Consider the following 18,854-nt stretch of genomic DNA (forward strand, 5'->3'; position numbering starts at 1 on the left):
TTATTTTTTCCCTCAATGGTTATACTAAAATTTAATGTACCATCCTTCCATACAATACGATGATTTAGAATGCTTTAACTGTGCTCACTTTATCCCAACTTAAATATGATTATTTTTCAGTGTTTTTTTTTCTGTTGTATATTGGGATCATACTTCAATAGATTTATAAATTTCATAAACATTTTCTCTGCTTACCATTCCTTTTTACTTATTAGACTTTCTTTTTTTGATGATTTCCTTCTAGCTAGTGCCCATGGTTTAAATAGTGAAGCTGCACTCAGTTTTGTCTCAAAATACTCATATTTTATATTTTCTCAAAAAATAATTTTGCTAAATTTATAACAATTCTAGGTTGACAGTCTTTTTGTCAACATGTTTTGTCTTCTGTTGTTGCAGTTGGGAAGTGTTTGTTTAGAATAATCTATTATTTCTTTCTAGCTTCTTGTAATATCTTTTTTTTTCCTCAATGTTCTGCAATTACATTGGGCAGTACCAGGTGATTTCATTTATTCTGGTTGGGATTCTTTGACTTTTCTGAATATGAGAAGTATTGTCTTTCACCAGTTCTGGAAAATTCACAGGAAGTTTCTTTTTAAAAATTACCTCTGTCTCCTTTTATTAGCTCTTTGTATAGTAATAACGCTGAGTAGGCATATATTAAGCCTTTTTATTTTCTTCTCCATGTTTAAAAAATCTTATTTATTATTTTGTGTCTTTGTATTTTTTCTCCTTTTTGGCTTTAGCCTTTAAGATTTTCATTATTTTCTTTGAAAATTCTGTCATAAATTTTAAGTCATTTTGTTGATGTTCTTGCTTATTCATAATTTTGAAATGTGCTTTATCATAAAATTTTCTCCAGAAATCGTCTGCGTATTCCCTGTAACAAAAATGTAAATTATTTAATTTCTTTGACATCCATAAAATGAGAATTAGTGTTTATATTCCTTCTTATTCCAAAAAGGAATTACTGGCAGTGACTAACAAAAACGTAAATAATCTACTAGGATAAAATCAGTAGTTGAGGAAATTAGTGTAAGAGAAAATTAGCATGGGAAAATAAAATACAACTAAGGAAACAGTTTATGCCAAACAAGACAAAACAAACAAAAAAGGTTGTACTTTCTATAAAGTCGGTATTGTTTGATCAAAAATCATTTGGGGTGCTTCATGATATCCAAAGGAAAATACAACATATATAAAATTTAGTGTCTTACAATGAAACATACCAATTGCTCAGAAAAGGTAGGTGTTCCTGCAGTGTCTCTCATTGGTCTTTGAAATGACAACAGGTGAAGTAGGAGTGGCAAAACCTTCTGTGGTTTTCCTATAATTTCTTCATTTTGAAATATTATTTTCTGAATGTTTTATTTTTTAGAGATGGGGTCTTGCTTTGTCGTGTAGATTTGAGTTACAGTGGTGTGATGGTAGCACACTGCAGCTTGGAATTCCTGGGTTCAAGCAGTCTTTCCAGCTCAGCCTCCTCAGTAGTTAGTTACAGGTGCATACCACCATACCTGGCTAATGTGTTTTTAAAATTTTTTAAGAGAAGAGGTCCCAATATGTTGCCCAGGTTAGTCTCAAACTCTTAGCCTCAAGTAATCCCCCCACCTCAGGCTCCTGAGTTGCTAGGATTGCAGGTGTGAACCACTGTGTCTGGCTCCTTTACAATTCTTACAGATCACCCAAAGCATGCCAGTGGCATAATTCATGCTGTTAATTATGGGTAGAAAGTGGAAGAATTGATGTAAATATGTCGTTAATGAATGAAATTTTATCCCTTTTGATACCATTTTAAAGTAATATTATGAAAAAATTATATTTAACTGGTTTAAAATATGAAAAATAGATATTTTATTATCTATGCTTTATAAAAAAGATAAATATATGTGTTAGATTTTGTAAAAACAGATAGTTCATTGATACAAGTTATAGCCCTGTCCTCATTAATAAAAATGTTATTATACGTTTGAACTCCCTTTCTTATTACTGCCTGTTACTTAAAAATTATAATATGATAGTATTATTTAAAAACAAATCCTCACATGTTATTTTTCTTGGACAGAAGACATCTTTTTTTGGTTGGTGTACATTTTATTCTTAAAACAGGTCTTAACATCATGCATAAAAAAATTTGCACTTTTTCCTTTAGACATCTCTTTGCATTCTTATTTGTTTTCTGTCATGTTTGACAAATTTAAAACACAAATAAGTAATAGCAAAACTTGAGTTAAAATAGCACTTCTTCTGACTACCAACTAGTTGTGTTTTGTAGTGTAGCAAAGCTGATAAATTAGGTGCTATTTTATGATTCAGCTAGAGCAAATGAAAATAATTTATCAGAAAAAAAAAATCAAACACTGAATCACAGGTTTTTAAGAATCAGTGAAACACTCTGGAAGTAACTTGAGTTTAACAGCATGATTATTGATGTTTAACAGTTAAGTTGTACATTCATTCTGAAAGATTTATGGCCCTGATTTTATTATGAACTTTACTGATGTAAGAATCTAACAAAATATGAAATATAGTTCAATATGTTACAAAAGGAAAAACAAATCACATTTCTCCCAAAGTGAAAACAGAATTAGTCAACATGCTATAAATCTTGAAGTTTAAAATACTGACTTAGGAAGACATATCTGGTTTTTTGGATTTATTTTGTTTATTTAAGACAATGTGATAAAACAATCTTAATATTTAGGTATAATATGAAAAACAATATATACATCATTGATTTTATATATGTAAACACACATATATCACAATATCTGTAGCCTAATATTTAGCATAGTTAGTAATATTCTGGATAATTAACAAATGATTAATAAGGTTCATTAATGTTCTTAAAATGGGAATCATTAAGTATTATTTTAGAAAAAAAGTGAGTGAATTGATTTTGATGAGAATAGTGATAAACTGGTAATAAGGACATTATAGAATTGAAAGCCCTAAATAGGGAATATTTACCTTGCCTTGTTTGAATTGATTGACCCATTCTTTTTTCACTGGAGCCTTGTGTGTAGAGGAAACATTGAAATCACAACTTAAAGTTAATGTAGAGCATTAAAACATTTACAAATAATTTATCAATCAGTAATTATTGCTTTACCATTTTAGACAGTTTATTATACTATTGTTTTTCCATTCATTTCATATTTTTAAGGAAACTATCTTTGTCAGCATTTTGACATTATGAAATTTAAATCAAAACAATTCCAGATTTCAGAAATGAATAAATAGAGACACCAAGTGGTTATTAATTATGGGTAATTAGAGCTTTCTGGGTAAAGAGGCAGCTTTAGGCCAGGACTGGTGGCTCACATCTATAATCCCAGCATTTTGGAAGGCCGAAGTTGGAGGATTGCTTGTACCCAGGAGTGCAAGACTAGCCTGGACGACATACTGAGACATAGTCTCTACCGAAAATAAAATTAGCTAGGCATGGTGGCACACACCTGTAATCCCAGCTAGTAGGGAGGCTGAGATGGGAGGATTGCTGGAGCCCAGGGATTTGAAGCTGCAGTGAGCTATGATTGCGCCATTGCACTCTGGCCTCGGTGACTGAGTGAGACCCTGTCTCAAAAAAATCCAAATAACAACAACAAATGAAGCATCTTTCAAATACAAGCCATTACAGTATATAATTTTAAAATCGTTTTTCCCCAGCTTTAAGTTCTTTTATTTTTTTAAACTGCTTAAACAGTAAAATATTAAGCTAGTTGAAGAAAGATAATATGATTATAAACTGTTGACAACATTTTTTGTCTCTGTTTTTATAAAACAAAATATGTCTGTTTTTGTACCTATGCTCTTTTTTCCCGTTTGACTGAAGTTATTTTTATTTGTTGATACTTATTATTTTCTTCATTCAGGTTATTTCACAGTTGAGGATTTTGGGCAGATCCATAACAGCTGGTTCCAAATTTGATAGAGAAATCTGGTCTAATGAACTTTCTCCTGTCCTCAATCTCTGGAAGAAACTAAACCAGGTTAGTAGTGGAATATTCTTCCGATTCTTTTGCTTTTTTCTCCCTGTCATTTTTTCCAGCATCCTAACCATGTGCTCCCCATTTCTGCCTGAGTCATACAAGTAATCACATTGAACAGGTTCCTAACTGTGAAGTCATGGCCCAGGACCTCCTTTCTCCATACCAGTGCACATCAAAGTTAGTATTCTTTACTCTCTCTTTTATGAAATTGATCTTTCCTTATCTTTAAGTAATCAAATTCACATAATTTCAGTTATCCCCTTTAGCAGTTCATTCCTTGTCTCGATGTTTGATAATTTTCTTCCTCTTAGGACTATGCTTCTTGTAACAGTTTCTGAGCCCAGTTTCCAACTTTTTTTCAATGACATTGGCAGTTTTGTATTTTCTAGTGATTTTCCCAATTCATGCAGTTCTTAAAATGTATATACATATACAACCATGTAGGTATTCATATGTATATATATTATTATGTAATATAGCTATTTATTCTGAGAATAATGTATGATTATTTTCAGTTTTTACTTAGTAATAATATGGAAATGGAATTATTTGCATAATTGACTAAGTTTACCTCTTACTAAACAGAAAACCAATGGCAAAAGTAACCTTAATTATTGCAAAGATCTCATCTTACATTTTGGAGACATAATCCAGGTATTCGTTGGAAAGTTTCCTTCTCCGTGAAATACAGTTAACTTGTTTGACTCAATTTCCAGAGTTTGGGGGAAGATTAGAGTTCACTCTATAGTTTTGGCACCTTAGTCCCCTATAATTTTTCTCTGCCTACTTCTAAATTTGTACTGTCCATGTTGTTTTTATTCCAAATTCGATTTAACCTTAAAGTTCAACTTATATATCTGTTTTTTATAAGAAATCCGGTCATGTGATTTTGTAGCTTTAGTGATCATTAATGAAGTACAAAGAACAGCTCATACTGATAAGTGTGCAGTCTTCTACTAAGTCACTTTTCTTTGAACTACATTCTTTGAAATTTTAGCACTTCTTAAAGTTCCCACAGCTGACTCTTCCATCTGTGCGAAATTTACTTGGATGTGTCGTTTAGACTTCCTTGCACTACCTGCTTCTCTTCATCAGGCACATCTGATTTTATTGCTAGTCTCTCTCCCTCACTGCCAGCACACATACATACCTTCTTCGTCATTCTGAGAAAACTTTTTTCGATTATTACATAAAGAAGACTATATGAATGACTTCAAAGGCTTATATGTAGATTATTCGCCTCCTATGACCCAACTCAAGATAAGAAACTCAATGTATTCTCTGCCGTTCCCCAAACCCTCATTTTCTTTTTTTTTCTTCTTCTTTTCTTTTCTTTTTTTTTGTTTTTGTTTTTGTTTTTTGTTTTTTGAGATGGAATCTCACTCTGTCACCAAGTTTGGAAGGCAGTGGCACGGTCTCTGCTCACTGCAGCCTCCGCCTCCCCGGTTCAAGCGATTCTCCTGCCTCAGCCACCCAAGTAGCTAAGACTACAGGCGCATGCTACTGCAACCAGCTAATTTTTATATTTTTAGTAGAGATGCATTTTCAGCATATTAGCCAGGCTGGTCTCAAACTCCTGACCTCAGGTGGTCCACCTGCCTCAGCCTCCCATAGTGCTGGGATTACAGGCGTGAACCACCACGCCCAGCCCAAACCCTCATTTGGAATGTAGATATAGCCCATTACTAGTTCTCTGATGTTGGATTTCTGCCACAACAGACCCCCTAATTACCTGATTCCTACATACAAAGGAAACAGGATAGAATCTGGGTTTTGAATTAGCATTCAAAAATCATAATTTTATTTTAGGGGAAATCATAATTTCATAATCAAATTATGATTTCCCTAAAAATTATGATTTTGAATGCTAATTAATAATGCAGTTAAGTATTTTGAATTCTCATGACTTATGTAACAGAGATAAAAATGTGACTTCTAGAACCAGACTGGTGGGGTTCAAATTTCAGCTCCAGAACTTTCTAATTGTATAACTTAGGAAACTTACTTGAGTTTTCTGTAAAATGGGTATAGTGATAGTACTTACTATCATTACTTACTCTCATCACCGGCAGTGATATTACTCATGAGGATTAAATGCATTAATATATGTAAAGCTTTTATAATAGTGTCTGGCATATGTAAGCACCCTCTTTTAACTATTCATTTAACATTTATTGAAGGTACTTTTATTATGAATCATCATTTATAATACATGACCATTCGTTTTACCCTTTTTCAAGCAAATTATTTTTATTTATATAATCATATTATTGGTCAGTTGTTCATTCAAATATTTTAATGAGTACATAATGTGTTTCAGTGATTTTTATGCTAGGGACTAACTAGAGAAACTTGTGGACAGAACAGTCATGGTACCTACCTTGTGGAGTTTACAGTTAGTTCATAAGAGAGATATTAAAAGATGAAGCAAGTAAATAATTACAAATTATTGCAGATGCTGTGGATGGAAAGCACAAGTGCTGTTATAATAAGGGAGAAGACCTATTTTGGCCTGGATAGTTAGGGAGTATCTTGTTTGAGAAGTGAAATTGAATCCAAGATATGAGCAATGAGAAGCTAGCCAGACAGAGGTGAGGGGAAGACTACTTTAAGCCAAGGTGACAGCATACACACATTCCCTGAGAAGAGAAAATGCTTGGCGCATTCAATAAAACTGAAAGGATGTCAGTGTGATTGGAGTATAGAGACTAAAGGATAGAGTAGATGAGGTAAGGGGATGCTATGATCTGAATGTTTGTTTCCCTCTTGAAATTCGTATGTTGAAGTCTTAACTCTCAAAGTGATGGTATTTGTAGATGGGGCCTTTGGGAGGTATGATTAGGTCATAAGAATAGAGCCCTCACAAATGGGATTAGTGCCCTTATTAAAGAGGTTCCAGAGAGATCCCTTACCCCTTCCTGCACGTGAGGACACATCAAAAAGACAGTCATCTCTGAATCAGGAAGCAGGTGCTCACCAAACACAGAATCTGTGACGTCTTGATCTCAGACTTCTCAGATTCCAGAACTGTAAGAAATACATTTCTTTGGTTTATAAGCTACCTAGTTTATCGTGTTTTGTTATAGCAACCAGAGCAGATTAAGACAGGGGAAGGAATTTTATTCCAAGTCCAGTGGAAAACCATGAAAGTTATAGGTAAAGTTACAGGTAGAACTTTCTTCAGAAAGTTTTTGAAGAAAGCTGTTGTGTAGAAGATGGTGAGAAAGTAAGGAGAACATTCAGGAGACTCTTGCAGTAGTCCAGGTAAGAGCTGATGGCAGCTTATATTACAGTGGCAGAGCAGATGAAGAGCAGTTGACGCCCTTGAGTAATGCCAAAATGTAGAGTTATTATCAGAAAAAGAGTGGCTGGAGTATCAGTGAGGGAAACAAACAAAAACAAAAAAGCCAAAAAAAGAACAGAGGACTGTGTTATCATAGAAACCTTGAGGAATCTTTAGTTAGGAATGAAATTGTTAACTAGGCCAAATAGCTTCTGAGAGGTTAAACAAAATGAGAACAGAATGAACCATTGGATTTTCAGAATAAAAGTTGTCGCTGGTGACCTTGACAAGAAAAGTTTAGGTGGAATAAGGAGACTAGAAGTTAGATTTAAAGGCTAACTAGAAATATGAGATGAGGAAGTAGAGTCAATGTATCTAGACAATTCTTTTTTTAAATGTGCTATAAAGGAGAATAGCGAAATACAGGGCCCAGTGTGACTTTTTTCTTAGGGAAACTAAGTATTAGGTTGGTTTTAGGCTAATGAGAAAGATTCAGTAGAGGAAGTAGCTGAAGATGCTGAAAAATTAATTAAAGCTCTTAAACCATTTAGGAAAACAAAAACAATGATTTTTGCTAAATGAGGGATCAGTAATAAATATAGACGCCCCTGCTTCTTAAATATGTAATTTTTTTTTTTTTTTTTAGATATGGAATCTTGATGTAACTATTTCTCTCAATGTGAAACCACTGAAGTTTAATCTTGCCATGCTTTTCTGTCCTTGCTTCTGGCCACATAGAATTCCATTGTTCCAGCATTTACAAGATTATTTGGTTTCTGTGTTTGTTTTTAATTATTGGCTCAATCAGGATATATGAAATATTCTTCCCACTTTTTACAACTGTTGTAAAACAATGTCACATTTCAAACCAATTCAATTAATTGTTTCATCTTTCTGTCCCTTTGTTTTCTTTGACTTGGCTTAGTTGACAAAATAGAGTGCTACAAAGTTGCCAAACATCCTTGTTCCCAATTTAATCTTTGTATATCTACTCTTTAAATGATTTAATAGGTGGCCAGGCACAGTGGCTCACACCTGTAATCCCAGCACTTTGGGAGGCCGAAGTGGGAGGATCACCTGAAGTCAGGAGTTCAAGAACAACCTGGCCAACATGGTGAAACCCCCATCTCTATTAAAAATACAAAAATTAGCCAGGCATGGTGGTACACTCCTATAGTCCCAGCTACTTGGGAGGCTGAGGCAGGAGAATCACCTGAACCCAGGAGAGGAAGGTTGCAGTGAGCCAAGATTGCACCACTGCACTCCAGCCTGGGTGACAGAGCAAGACTCTGTCTCAAAATAAATAAATAAATAAACAAACAAATAAATAAATAATAAATGATATAATAGGCATTTCATTTACGTACACTGACAGCTGGTCCAGGTTTAGCTTGATTTTTATCCTGTTATTTTGCACGAGATGCCTTAGTAATACTACAGTTCCAAGAAACTGTTCCAACCTGTTTTTCTTAACACATCAGAGGTAAATGTGCAAGAATAATTGTTTTGAAGTAATTTTCTCCAAAACTCAGCTTCTCTTTTCTCTCCACTGCTTTTTTTCTTAACTAGAACTATGAGTTTATGAGAAAATCAGTTTAGGATATGTTTATAAGTGAGCTGGAGAGATCTACTAGTGTGTTATTTCAACTGAGAGAGAATGTTTATCCAGCTGCTCTAAACATTCTAGAATTTAGCAATTTCAAAATTGCTATTAGGGGTTTTGATTAATACTCAATTTAAAATCTTGCCACAAGACACACTCTTACTCCAAAAAAAAATATTTTCTGAGTTTGTTCTTTCCCAAACTTAAGCTCCTTTAAGGGAAATAGTGATAGATACGGAATTAATCTGTGTACCTTTTAACAGTTAGAATTTTAGAGTTTTCCTGTTGGGGATCATTAGAAAAAACTACCATCATGTTGAAACTGGAATATGGAGATCCTGAAATGTTTCTAGTGATTAAAGGGATTGGAAAACATAAATTAAGTCTACATTACTGATTGTGGCTAATAATTTAAGGCATCCCAAAATGTTATTGTAGCTGATTTAGCATGCATTCTCTGCTGCTTTATGTTTAAGGGAAAAAAACACTATTATATAAAAGGTAAAGACCAGCTAGGCTTATTTTAACAGTAGACATTGTTTTATTTTCATGAAGCCAAGGAAGGACTCACAAAAACTCATGACAGATAGCATGATGACTTCCCAATGTAATGGGAGTCTTTTTTCCATATGAGGACCTTGAAGCTCCATAAGGCAAGCAAGAAAATGCCATTAATAAAAAATATGCAAATGTCTGGCTATTCTAGATACTTGGTGGAGAATGATGAAAAGGAAATGACTAAAGAAAACCAAAGATACAGTACAATTTTACTAAAATGTTAACATTTTACATGTTTATGCTATTAACAATATGTGTAAAGAATCTAACTCAGTACATACATTTGACTTTTAAAAGTTCAAAATATTAACAACTTCAGTAGATTCTAAGAATTTAAGAATCTGAATAAATTATGAGCAAAAGGGCTAGATAAAACAGAGGGGTTGCACTGACAAAATAAAGGAGATAGGAGGCTTTAGTGAGAAACAGTTTCCTTTTGTTTATAATTTTTTTAAAGGGCTGGTATTTTATTCCTGAGTTTATTTGTTTGAATAGTTTTATAATTGATCCTTGGTACATTTTTATGATGGCTGCTTTACAGTCTTTGTTCAGTAATCCCAACTTCTGTGTCATGTTGTTGTTTGCCTCTGTTGATAATCTTTCTTTTTAAATTTAAATTGAAGTTTTACTGGTTCTTGGTATAATGAATAACTTTGTGCTATATCCTGAACATTTTAAATATTTGTAAGATTATGGTTCCTATTTAAATCTTTTTTTTTTTTTTTTAAGTAGGTAGTCAACCTATTTAAGTTCAGAATGCATGTCTTGATTCACTTCTATAGGCTGCGGTTCCACCATCAATTTAATTTATACAATCTCTGCAGTGCTATTCTGGTCTGCCTCGCTTGTGTCTTACGTGACAGGACTTTACCATCACCACAACCATCACTGCCTCCTCCCCACAGTCTCCACAGAGCCCTCTGTGAGAGGGAGGGCGTGCCCTCTTGTTACTTCAGTAGTGAGGTGGAGCCCGGAATTCCATCCACAGGCACTGCAGGGGAGGAGCAGTGCCTCTCACTTCAGGAACAGGCAGAAGCAAGTCAGACTACTGCCTAGCAACCTGGCATCTCTCCTTCTACTGCAGGCCGGGGATGACTCATGACTTTTAATAAAATAATTATTGATTTCTTCTTCTTTTCTAATTTGTAGAATATTTTACACTGGTAAGTTAGAAATGTGCATTGGTGCCCGGGCACGGTGGCTCATGCCTGTAATCCCAGCACTTTGGGAGGCCGAGGCAGGCAGATGATTTGAGACTGGGAGTTCGAGACCAGCCTGACCATCATGGAGAAACCCCGTCTCTACTAAAAATACAAAATTAGCTGGGCATGGTGGCACATGCCTGTCATCCCAGCTACTCAGGGGGCTGAGGCAGGAGAAGCGCTTGAACCCGGGAGGCAGAGGTCACGGTGAGCTGAGATCGTACCACTGCACTCCAGCCTGGGCAACAAGAGCGAAACTCCATCTCAGGAAAAAAATAAAAGAAATGTGTATTGGCCTTTTGTAATTAAATTAGTAATAGAAGGTTGCTGGAGATTTCTAAAAATAAATTATGTGAAGCCCAGAAATTGTAACTTTAATTCCTGTTGGGCTGAATAAGATAGGAACTCACAAGAATACTGTAAGTACTTATATTCAGGCAAGGGTCCAAAATACATTTTTTGATCAGATTGAAACTGGGAAAAGGTGTCAGTTTAGCTCATTGTTTATATCTGGGTTGTTTCTAACCTTCAACCTTGTTGAATAGCCAAAGGAGAGAACTGAGATGGCAAAGCTAAGTAGATATAGCACTATAATTCTTTATTGTACAGGGAAATTTTACCCTCTTTCCCCTTCAAAAGGTTTGAACATGCAAAGAAATTATATTTTGCAATTTTTAAAACCTGTATTATCTTTGGCTTTATGTGTTTGAGCTATGTTCAGATTGGTTGAAACTAAAGGAAGAAGTAGAGCTTATGCATTTTGGATTAATCTGTAGCTTTTGTGCACCATAAACTAGTTCAACCATCTTTAATAGACACAGATAAGAACAAATGCCCCTTTTTTGTGAAGTAGTTTTGAATGCAGGGCAATAGAACTGGGAATAGAATTTATATCTTAAGAGAGAAGAATATTTAAAATTGTATAAGCATTAAACATGTTTAAACTTCCTTTTCTGTAAAATGTAGTCATGGAACCAAGGACAATTGAATAGCCAGTGTCTCCTTAGGTGGTACAACAAAAATGATGGATTTGGAAGAAATGATGCAACTCTGGGTTTCATCTTTTGGATGGGACATTTCCTTAATGTCTTGTTGGATTGAATGTAACAGTCACTTTTCAATACAGAAGTAAAGCAGTATGTCAGGCATTTACAGGGCAAATGCCAATTTCTTGAGCATATATGAATGTGTGTGTCACGTGTGTGAGAGAGAAAGCAAGAGAGTCAAGGTTAAAGTCTTTGTAGTCTATTATATTCATGCATTTTAAAGTAAAACACTAGAAAATAAAGCAAAAAGGATCAGGACTCAAATCAAGGTTTATTTGTAAATGAACCTTTAATAAGAAAAAATGTTTTTCATATAATTTTTAGTTTAATATAGTTTATCATTATTTTTTATAAAATCTTATTGGTAAGATAATATAAAATGTTAGAACAGAAATGAGATATTTTTACCATTCATTCTTTTTTTTTGAGATGGAGTCTTGCTCTGTTGCCCAGGCTAGAGTACAGTGGCGCAATCTCAGCTCACTGCCAGCTCCGCCTCCCGGGTTCACGCCATTCTCTTGCCTCAGCCTCCCGAGTAGCTGGGACTACAGACGCCCGCCACCATGCCTGGCTAATTTTTTGTATTTTTTTTTTTTTAATTTAGTAGAGACGGGGTTTCACCGTGTTAGCCAGGATGGTCTGTATCTCCTGACCTCGTGATCCGCCCGCCTCGGCCTCCCAAAGTGCTGGGATTACAGGCGTGAGCCACCGCGCCTGGCCACCATTCATTCTTAATGCAGTTTAATGTCGTAAAGCATGGAGTATGAAACTTCACTGGTTGGTTTAAAATTCCATATCTGCCACTTACAGATGTAATTCTGCCCATTTTATTTACTTGCTTTGCCTAGCTGACTGCTCTGTGAAATGGGGATAATAGGTTGTGATAATGACTAGATTAGTTAATACTTGTAAAGCACTTAGAACTGTGCCTAGCCCAATGTTAAGTGCCCAATAAACATAAACTATTACTCATACAGATTTTAAAGATAATAGTAGGAATGTAATTGCTCTGTAATCTCTCTGTGTTCTTGAAATTTGATATCCCTTTGATCCCTAAACAATTTAGAAGAGTGGCATAATTTTTCCAGCATTTATTTTTAAAATGTAATTAACAGAGAAGCTTATCCTAATAAGGTAACAAAAAATAGGTCTGTAGAAAAATGTAGCTTAGTTTAATATAATGGGTCATTTTAGAATCCTAATTAAATTGCATATTAAGCAAGTTTTCAATCAAGTACTAATGAAATTGTTCTAAAAGAATTACTTCTCTAGGAAGAATAATCATTTTTAATGAATGATTAATATATGAGTTGTGGCTAAATGTTATTACTTATTGGGTTTCAGATGTACACATTTGTATGTGTCTGAGTGTGGGTGTGTTTTATCTGATACTGCTTTATCAGATGAGTTTTTTTAAAAACATATTTCATTATTCCAATAATTATTGCTAGAATGCTTTTTCATCATTTTCCACTAAATCAAAGATTCTGAAAGGAAATCTTAAGTAATTATTTATACGTAATTATGAAAAGTTTTAAAATCATCTAGGACACTTACTCACATTTTTATCAGGTCACTTTTGTCTTTTTTAAAATTTGTTTTATTATTATTATTATACTTTAAGTTCTAGGGTACATGTGCACAACGTGCAGGTTTGTTACATATGTATACATGTGCCATGTTGGTGTGCTGCACCCTTTAACTCATCATTTACATTAGGTATATCTCCTAATGCTATCCCTGCCCCCTGCCTCTTCCCCCCTCCCCACAATAGACCCCAATATGTGATGTTCCCCTTCCTGTGTCCAAGTGATCTCATTGTTCAATTCCCACCTATGAGTGAGAACATGCGGTGTTTGATTTTCTGTTCTTGCGATAGTTTGCTGAGAATGATGGTTTCCAGCTGCATCCATGTCCCTACCAAGGACACGAACTCATCCTTTTTTATGGCCGTATAATATTCCATGGTGTATATGTGCCACATTTTCTTAATCCAGTCTGTCACTGATGGACATTTGGGTTGATTCCTAGTCTTTGCTATTGTGAATAGTGCTGCAATAAATATACGTGTGCATGTATCTTTATAGTAGCATGATTTATAATCCTTTCGGTATATACCCAGTAATGGGATGGCTGGGTCAAATGGTATTTCTAGTTCTAGATCCCTCTTATTTATAAAGTAGAAACCCAGGTTTTTCTTTAGTTTTAAAAATTTGTTGTTACCTTTATACTCCACACATTGTAATTGTACATATTTTGGGGGTTCTATTTGATGTTTAAATTACATATATGTTGTATAGTGATCAAAGTAGGGTATTTAACATATCCGTCAATGAATGCATTTATCATTTCTTTGTGGTGAGAATATGGAAAGCCTCTCTTCTAGCTATTTTGTACTATGCTTTACTCACCCGATAGCTATAGGGTACTGTAGCTATAGTCACCCTGCTGGGCAATAGAACACCAAAACTTATTCCTTATATCTAATTATAACTCTGCACTTGTTGAACAACCTCTTTTTATCTTCCCTTTGTATATCCCCTCCACAATCTCTAGTAATCGCTGTTCTACTCTCTGCTCCTATGTTACCAACTTTTTTCCTAAGATTCCACATGAGTAAGATTATGTGGTATTTGACTTTCTGTGTTTGGGTTATTTCACTTAATGTAATATCTTCCAAGTTCCTCCATGTTGTCACAACTGACAGGATTTCATTCTTTTTTTTTTTCCTATAGCTGAACAGTATTCCATGGTGTATATATACCATGTTTTCTTTATCCATTCATTGTTGTACACTTAGGTTAATTCTGTATCTTGTCTCTTGTAGTGTTACAATAAACGTGGGAGTTCAAATGTCTTTTATACTGATTTCATTTCCTTTGGATATATACTCAGTAGTGAGAGTGTGGGTAGTTCTATTTTTAGTTTTTTAAGAAATCTCCATACTTTTAAAATAATAACTACACTAATTTACAATTCCTCCAGTAGTATGTAAGTGTTCCCTTTTCTCAGTATCTTTACTAACACTTGTTTTCTTTTGTCTTCTTGATAATAGCTTTTCTAACTGGAATGAGACAACATCTCATTGTGGTTTTGATTTGCATTTCTCTGATTAATGATGTACATTGTTTCATATACCTGTTGGCCATTTGTGTGTCTTCAAAAATGCTGGCTAAGGTCTTTTGCCAATTTTTGAATCACATTGGGTGTTTTTTTTTTTTAACCATTGAGGTAATTTCCTTTTACATTCTGGATATTAACCCCTATTCAGGTGTATTGTTTGCAGATATTTTCTCCCATTTGGTAGGTTAACTCTTCACTCTATTAATTGTTTCCTTTGCTGTGCAAAAGCTTTTTAGTTTGATATAATCCCATTTGTCTCTTTCTGCTTTTGTTGCTTGTGCATTGGAAGTCTTGTTTAAAAAATCCTTGCCCAGCCCAATGTACTGAAGTTCTTCCTGCATATTTTCTTCTAGTAGTTTCATAGTTTGGGTTTTATATTGCAATCTTTAATTTATTTTGATTTTCTTTTTGTGTATAGTGAGAGGTAGGGGTCTAGTCTCATTATTCTCCTTGTGGATATCTAATTGTTCTAGCACCGTTTATTGACAATACTGTCTTTCCCCAATGTGTGTTCTTGGGACCTTTGTCAAAAAACCAGTTGGCTGACTTTGGACTGGAACAAGATGGCAGAATAGAAGGCTCCACCAGTCACCCTCCCCCTACCAACCCTGCAAGGATACCAATTTAACAACTATCTGCACACACAAAAACCACTTTTATAAGCACTAAAAATCAGGTGAGCACTCACAATACCTGATTTTAACTTCATATTGCTGAAAGAGGCATTGAAGAGGTAGGAAAAACAGCTTTGAATTGCAGACACCACCCCTCCCCTGTCCCCAAGCAGCAGTGGCATGGCATGGAGAGCTTTTTGGTGTGCTGGGGAGATGGAGATCGCAGCATTTGTGAGGCACTGAACCCAGTTCTGCCCTATTATAACAGAAAACAAAATGGGACCGAAATAGCTGACACCCACCCATAGAAGGATAATTAAACCAGCTCTAACCAGAGAGGATTCACAGATGCCAGCGGCAGGAATCTGAGTTCTTGCAAACCTCACTACAGCAGGCTAAAGTACTCTGAGGCTCTAAATTATCTTGAAAAGCAGTCCAGGCCACAAGGATTTCAATTCCTATGTGAGTAATGCTGCTGAACTAGGCCCAGAGACAGTGGACTGGAAGGAGCACATGACCTACTGAGGCAACTGCTGGGGCAGCTAAGGGAATGCTGGCATCACCCCTCCCCTAACCCCAGGATACGCAGCTCACATCTCCAAAAGAGACTCTCCTTCTGCTTGAGGAGAGGAGGGGAAAAAGTGGGGAGGACTTTGTCTTGCATCTTGGATACCAGCTCAGCCACAACAGGATAGGGCACCAGTCAGAGTTGTGAGCCTTTTTTCTGGGCCCTAGCTCCCAGGCAACGTTTGTAGACTTTCACTGCATCAGAAAGCAATCTGCTGCCTTGAAGGGAAGGACCCAATCCTAGCAAGATTCATCACCTGCTAACTGAAGATCCCTTGTGCGCTGCATAACCAGCAGCAATACCCAGGTGTACTACATTGAGGGCCTTGGGTAAGATTCTGAAGCTTACTGGCTTCAGGTGAGACTCAGCACATTCCCGACTGTGGTGGTTGTGGAGTAAGACTTCTTCCACTTGAGAAAAGCAGAGAGAAATGCAAAGGGGACATTGTCTTGCACGTTAGTTAGTAGCTTAGCCACAGAGAGATAGGGCACCAAAGAGGCTCTTCGAGCCCCCATTTCAGGACTTGGCTCTTAGATAGCATTGCTGGAGCTGCCCTGGGCCAGAGGGGAGCCCACTGCCCTGAAGGGTGAGTCCCAGGTCAGGCAGCATTCACTACAAGTGGACTGAAGAACCTTTGTGCCTTAAGGGAATATCGGTGGTGGTCTCAGAGGCTCCTCATGAGCCTGTTGTGGCAGTGACCACGAGTGAGGCTCCTCTGTCTTTGGAAAGGGGAGGGAAGAATGTAGAAGGACTGAATCTTGTGGTTTGAGTGCCACAATACTCATCTGCAGTACAATAAAATACCAGGTAGAGTTCTAAGATTTTTGACTGTAGTTCCTAGCTGCCGGACGGTACCTCTGGACACACCCACGGCTGGGGAAACTCACCAACCTGAAGGGAAGGACACAGGCCTGGCTGACTTTGCCACCTGCTGATTGTAAAACCCCAGGGCCTTGAGTGAACATAGGCCATGGCCAAGGAGTGGTTACTACAGGCCTTGGGCAAGACCTAGCGCTGTGCTGGCTTCAGGTCTGACACATGCAGTACTAGTGGTGGTAGCCACAGGAGTGCTTGTGTCACACCATCACACCACCCCCTGCTCCAGGTGACTCAGAACAGAGAGAGGTTCCTTTCATTGGGGTGAGAGTAAAGGAAGAGAACAAGAGTCCCTGCCTGATAATCCAGAAAATTCTTCCAGATCTAGTCCAAGACCATCAAGGTGGTACCTCTATGAAGATGCAAGAACCACAATATGACTGGGCTTGGAGTACACCCTAAAGCAGATAGAGCTTAGATCACAACACCCAAATCCTTTAAAATATCTGGAAAGCCTTCCTAAGAAGGTACAAGCAATCCCAGATTGAGAAAACTACAATAAATACCTAACTCTTCAACACCGAGACATCAAGGAACATCTGCAAGCATTAACACCATCCAGGAAAACATGACCTCACCAAATTAACTAAGACACCAGGGACCAATCCTGGAGACACAGAAAATGGAACCTTTCAGACAAAGAATGCGAAATAGCTGTTTTGAGAAAACTCAGAGAAACTCAAGATAACACAGAGAAGGAGCTCAGAATTCTATCAGATAAATTTTAACAGAGATTGAAATAATTAAAAAGAATCAGGCAGAAATTCTTGCGCTGAAAAGTGCAGCTGGCATACTGAAGAATGCATTCGAGCCTTTTGATAACAGAATTGATCAAGCAGAATTGAACAAGAAGTGAGCTTGAAGACAGACTATTTGAAAATATACAGTCAGAGAAGACAAAAGAAAAAAGAATTAAAAACAATGAGGCACACCTACAGGTTCTAGAAAGTAGACTGAAAAGGGCAAATCTAAAAGTTATTGGTCTTGGAGGTAGAGAAAGAGATAGAGGTAGAAAAATTATTCAGAAGGATAATAACAGAGAGCTTCTCAAATCTAAAGAAAGATATCAATATTCACATATAAGAAGGTTGTAGAATACCAAGCAGATTTAATCGAAAGAAGAGTACCTCAAGGCACTTACTTATCAGACTCCCAAAGATCAAGGAAAAAGAAAGGATCCTAAAAGCATTAAGAGAAAAGAAACAACATACAATGGAGCTTCAAAACATCTGGCAGCAGACGTTTCAGTGGAAGCCTTACAGGAGAGAGTGGCATGACATTTAAAGTGCTGAATGAAAAAAATATTTTACCCTAGAATAGTATATCCAGTGAAAATATCCTTCAAACATGAAGTAGAAATTTTCTTGATTTTATTTGCAGATAGCTCACTATTAGTGGATAGTAAGACTACTGGTTTTTGTATGTTACTTTTGTATCATGAAACTATACTGAATTTGTTGATTAGTTCTCACAGTTTTTGGTGGAGACTTTAGAGTTTTCTATATGTAAGATCTTGTTGTCAGCAAATAGGAACAATTTGGTTTCTTCCTTTCCCATTTGGATTTTGTTTTTTTGGCTAGAACTTTCATTCCTGTTTTGAATAAAAGTAGTGAAAGTGGGCAACTTTGTCTTGTTCTTTTTTTTTTTTTTTTTTTTGAGACAGGGTCTCACTCTGTCGCCCTGGCTGGAGTGCAGTGGTACGATCTTGCTCACTGCAACCTCTACCTCCTGGTCTCAAGCAATTCTCATGCTTCAGCATCCCAGTAGCTGGGATTACAGGTATGCACCACCATGCCCGGCTAATTTTTGTATTTCTAGTTTGACCATGTTGCCTAGGCTAGTCTCGAACTCCTAAGCTCAAGTGATCTGCCTGCCTAGGCCTCCCAAAGTGCTGGGATTATAGGCGTGAACCTCCACGCCCAGCCTTTGTCTTCTTCTTGATCTTAACATTCAGTATGATGTTATTATGCATTTGTCAAGTATGGCCTTTAT

At 36.3% G+C, this 18,854-nt stretch overlaps 1 protein-coding gene across 3 annotated transcripts in view; it reads left to right on the forward strand.

Moving 5' to 3' along the window:
- Positions 1–18,854, forward strand: part of DYNC2H1 (dynein cytoplasmic 2 heavy chain 1) — a 370,568-nt gene that overhangs the window by 242,207 nt on the left and 109,507 nt on the right. For all 3 annotated transcript variants that reach the window (XM_073020665.1, XM_073020669.1, XM_008020676.3), the window contains one exon: positions 3,873–3,989. In XM_073020665.1, the coding sequence (XP_072876766.1) occupies positions 3,873–3,989 (117 nt within the window). The remainder of the gene's footprint in view (positions 1–3,872; positions 3,990–18,854) is intronic.

This window comes from Chlorocebus sabaeus, chromosome 1, assembly GCF_047675955.1.
Source record: "Chlorocebus sabaeus isolate Y175 chromosome 1, mChlSab1.0.hap1, whole genome shotgun sequence".
Lineage (NCBI taxonomy): Eukaryota > Metazoa > Chordata > Mammalia > Primates > Cercopithecidae > Chlorocebus > Chlorocebus sabaeus.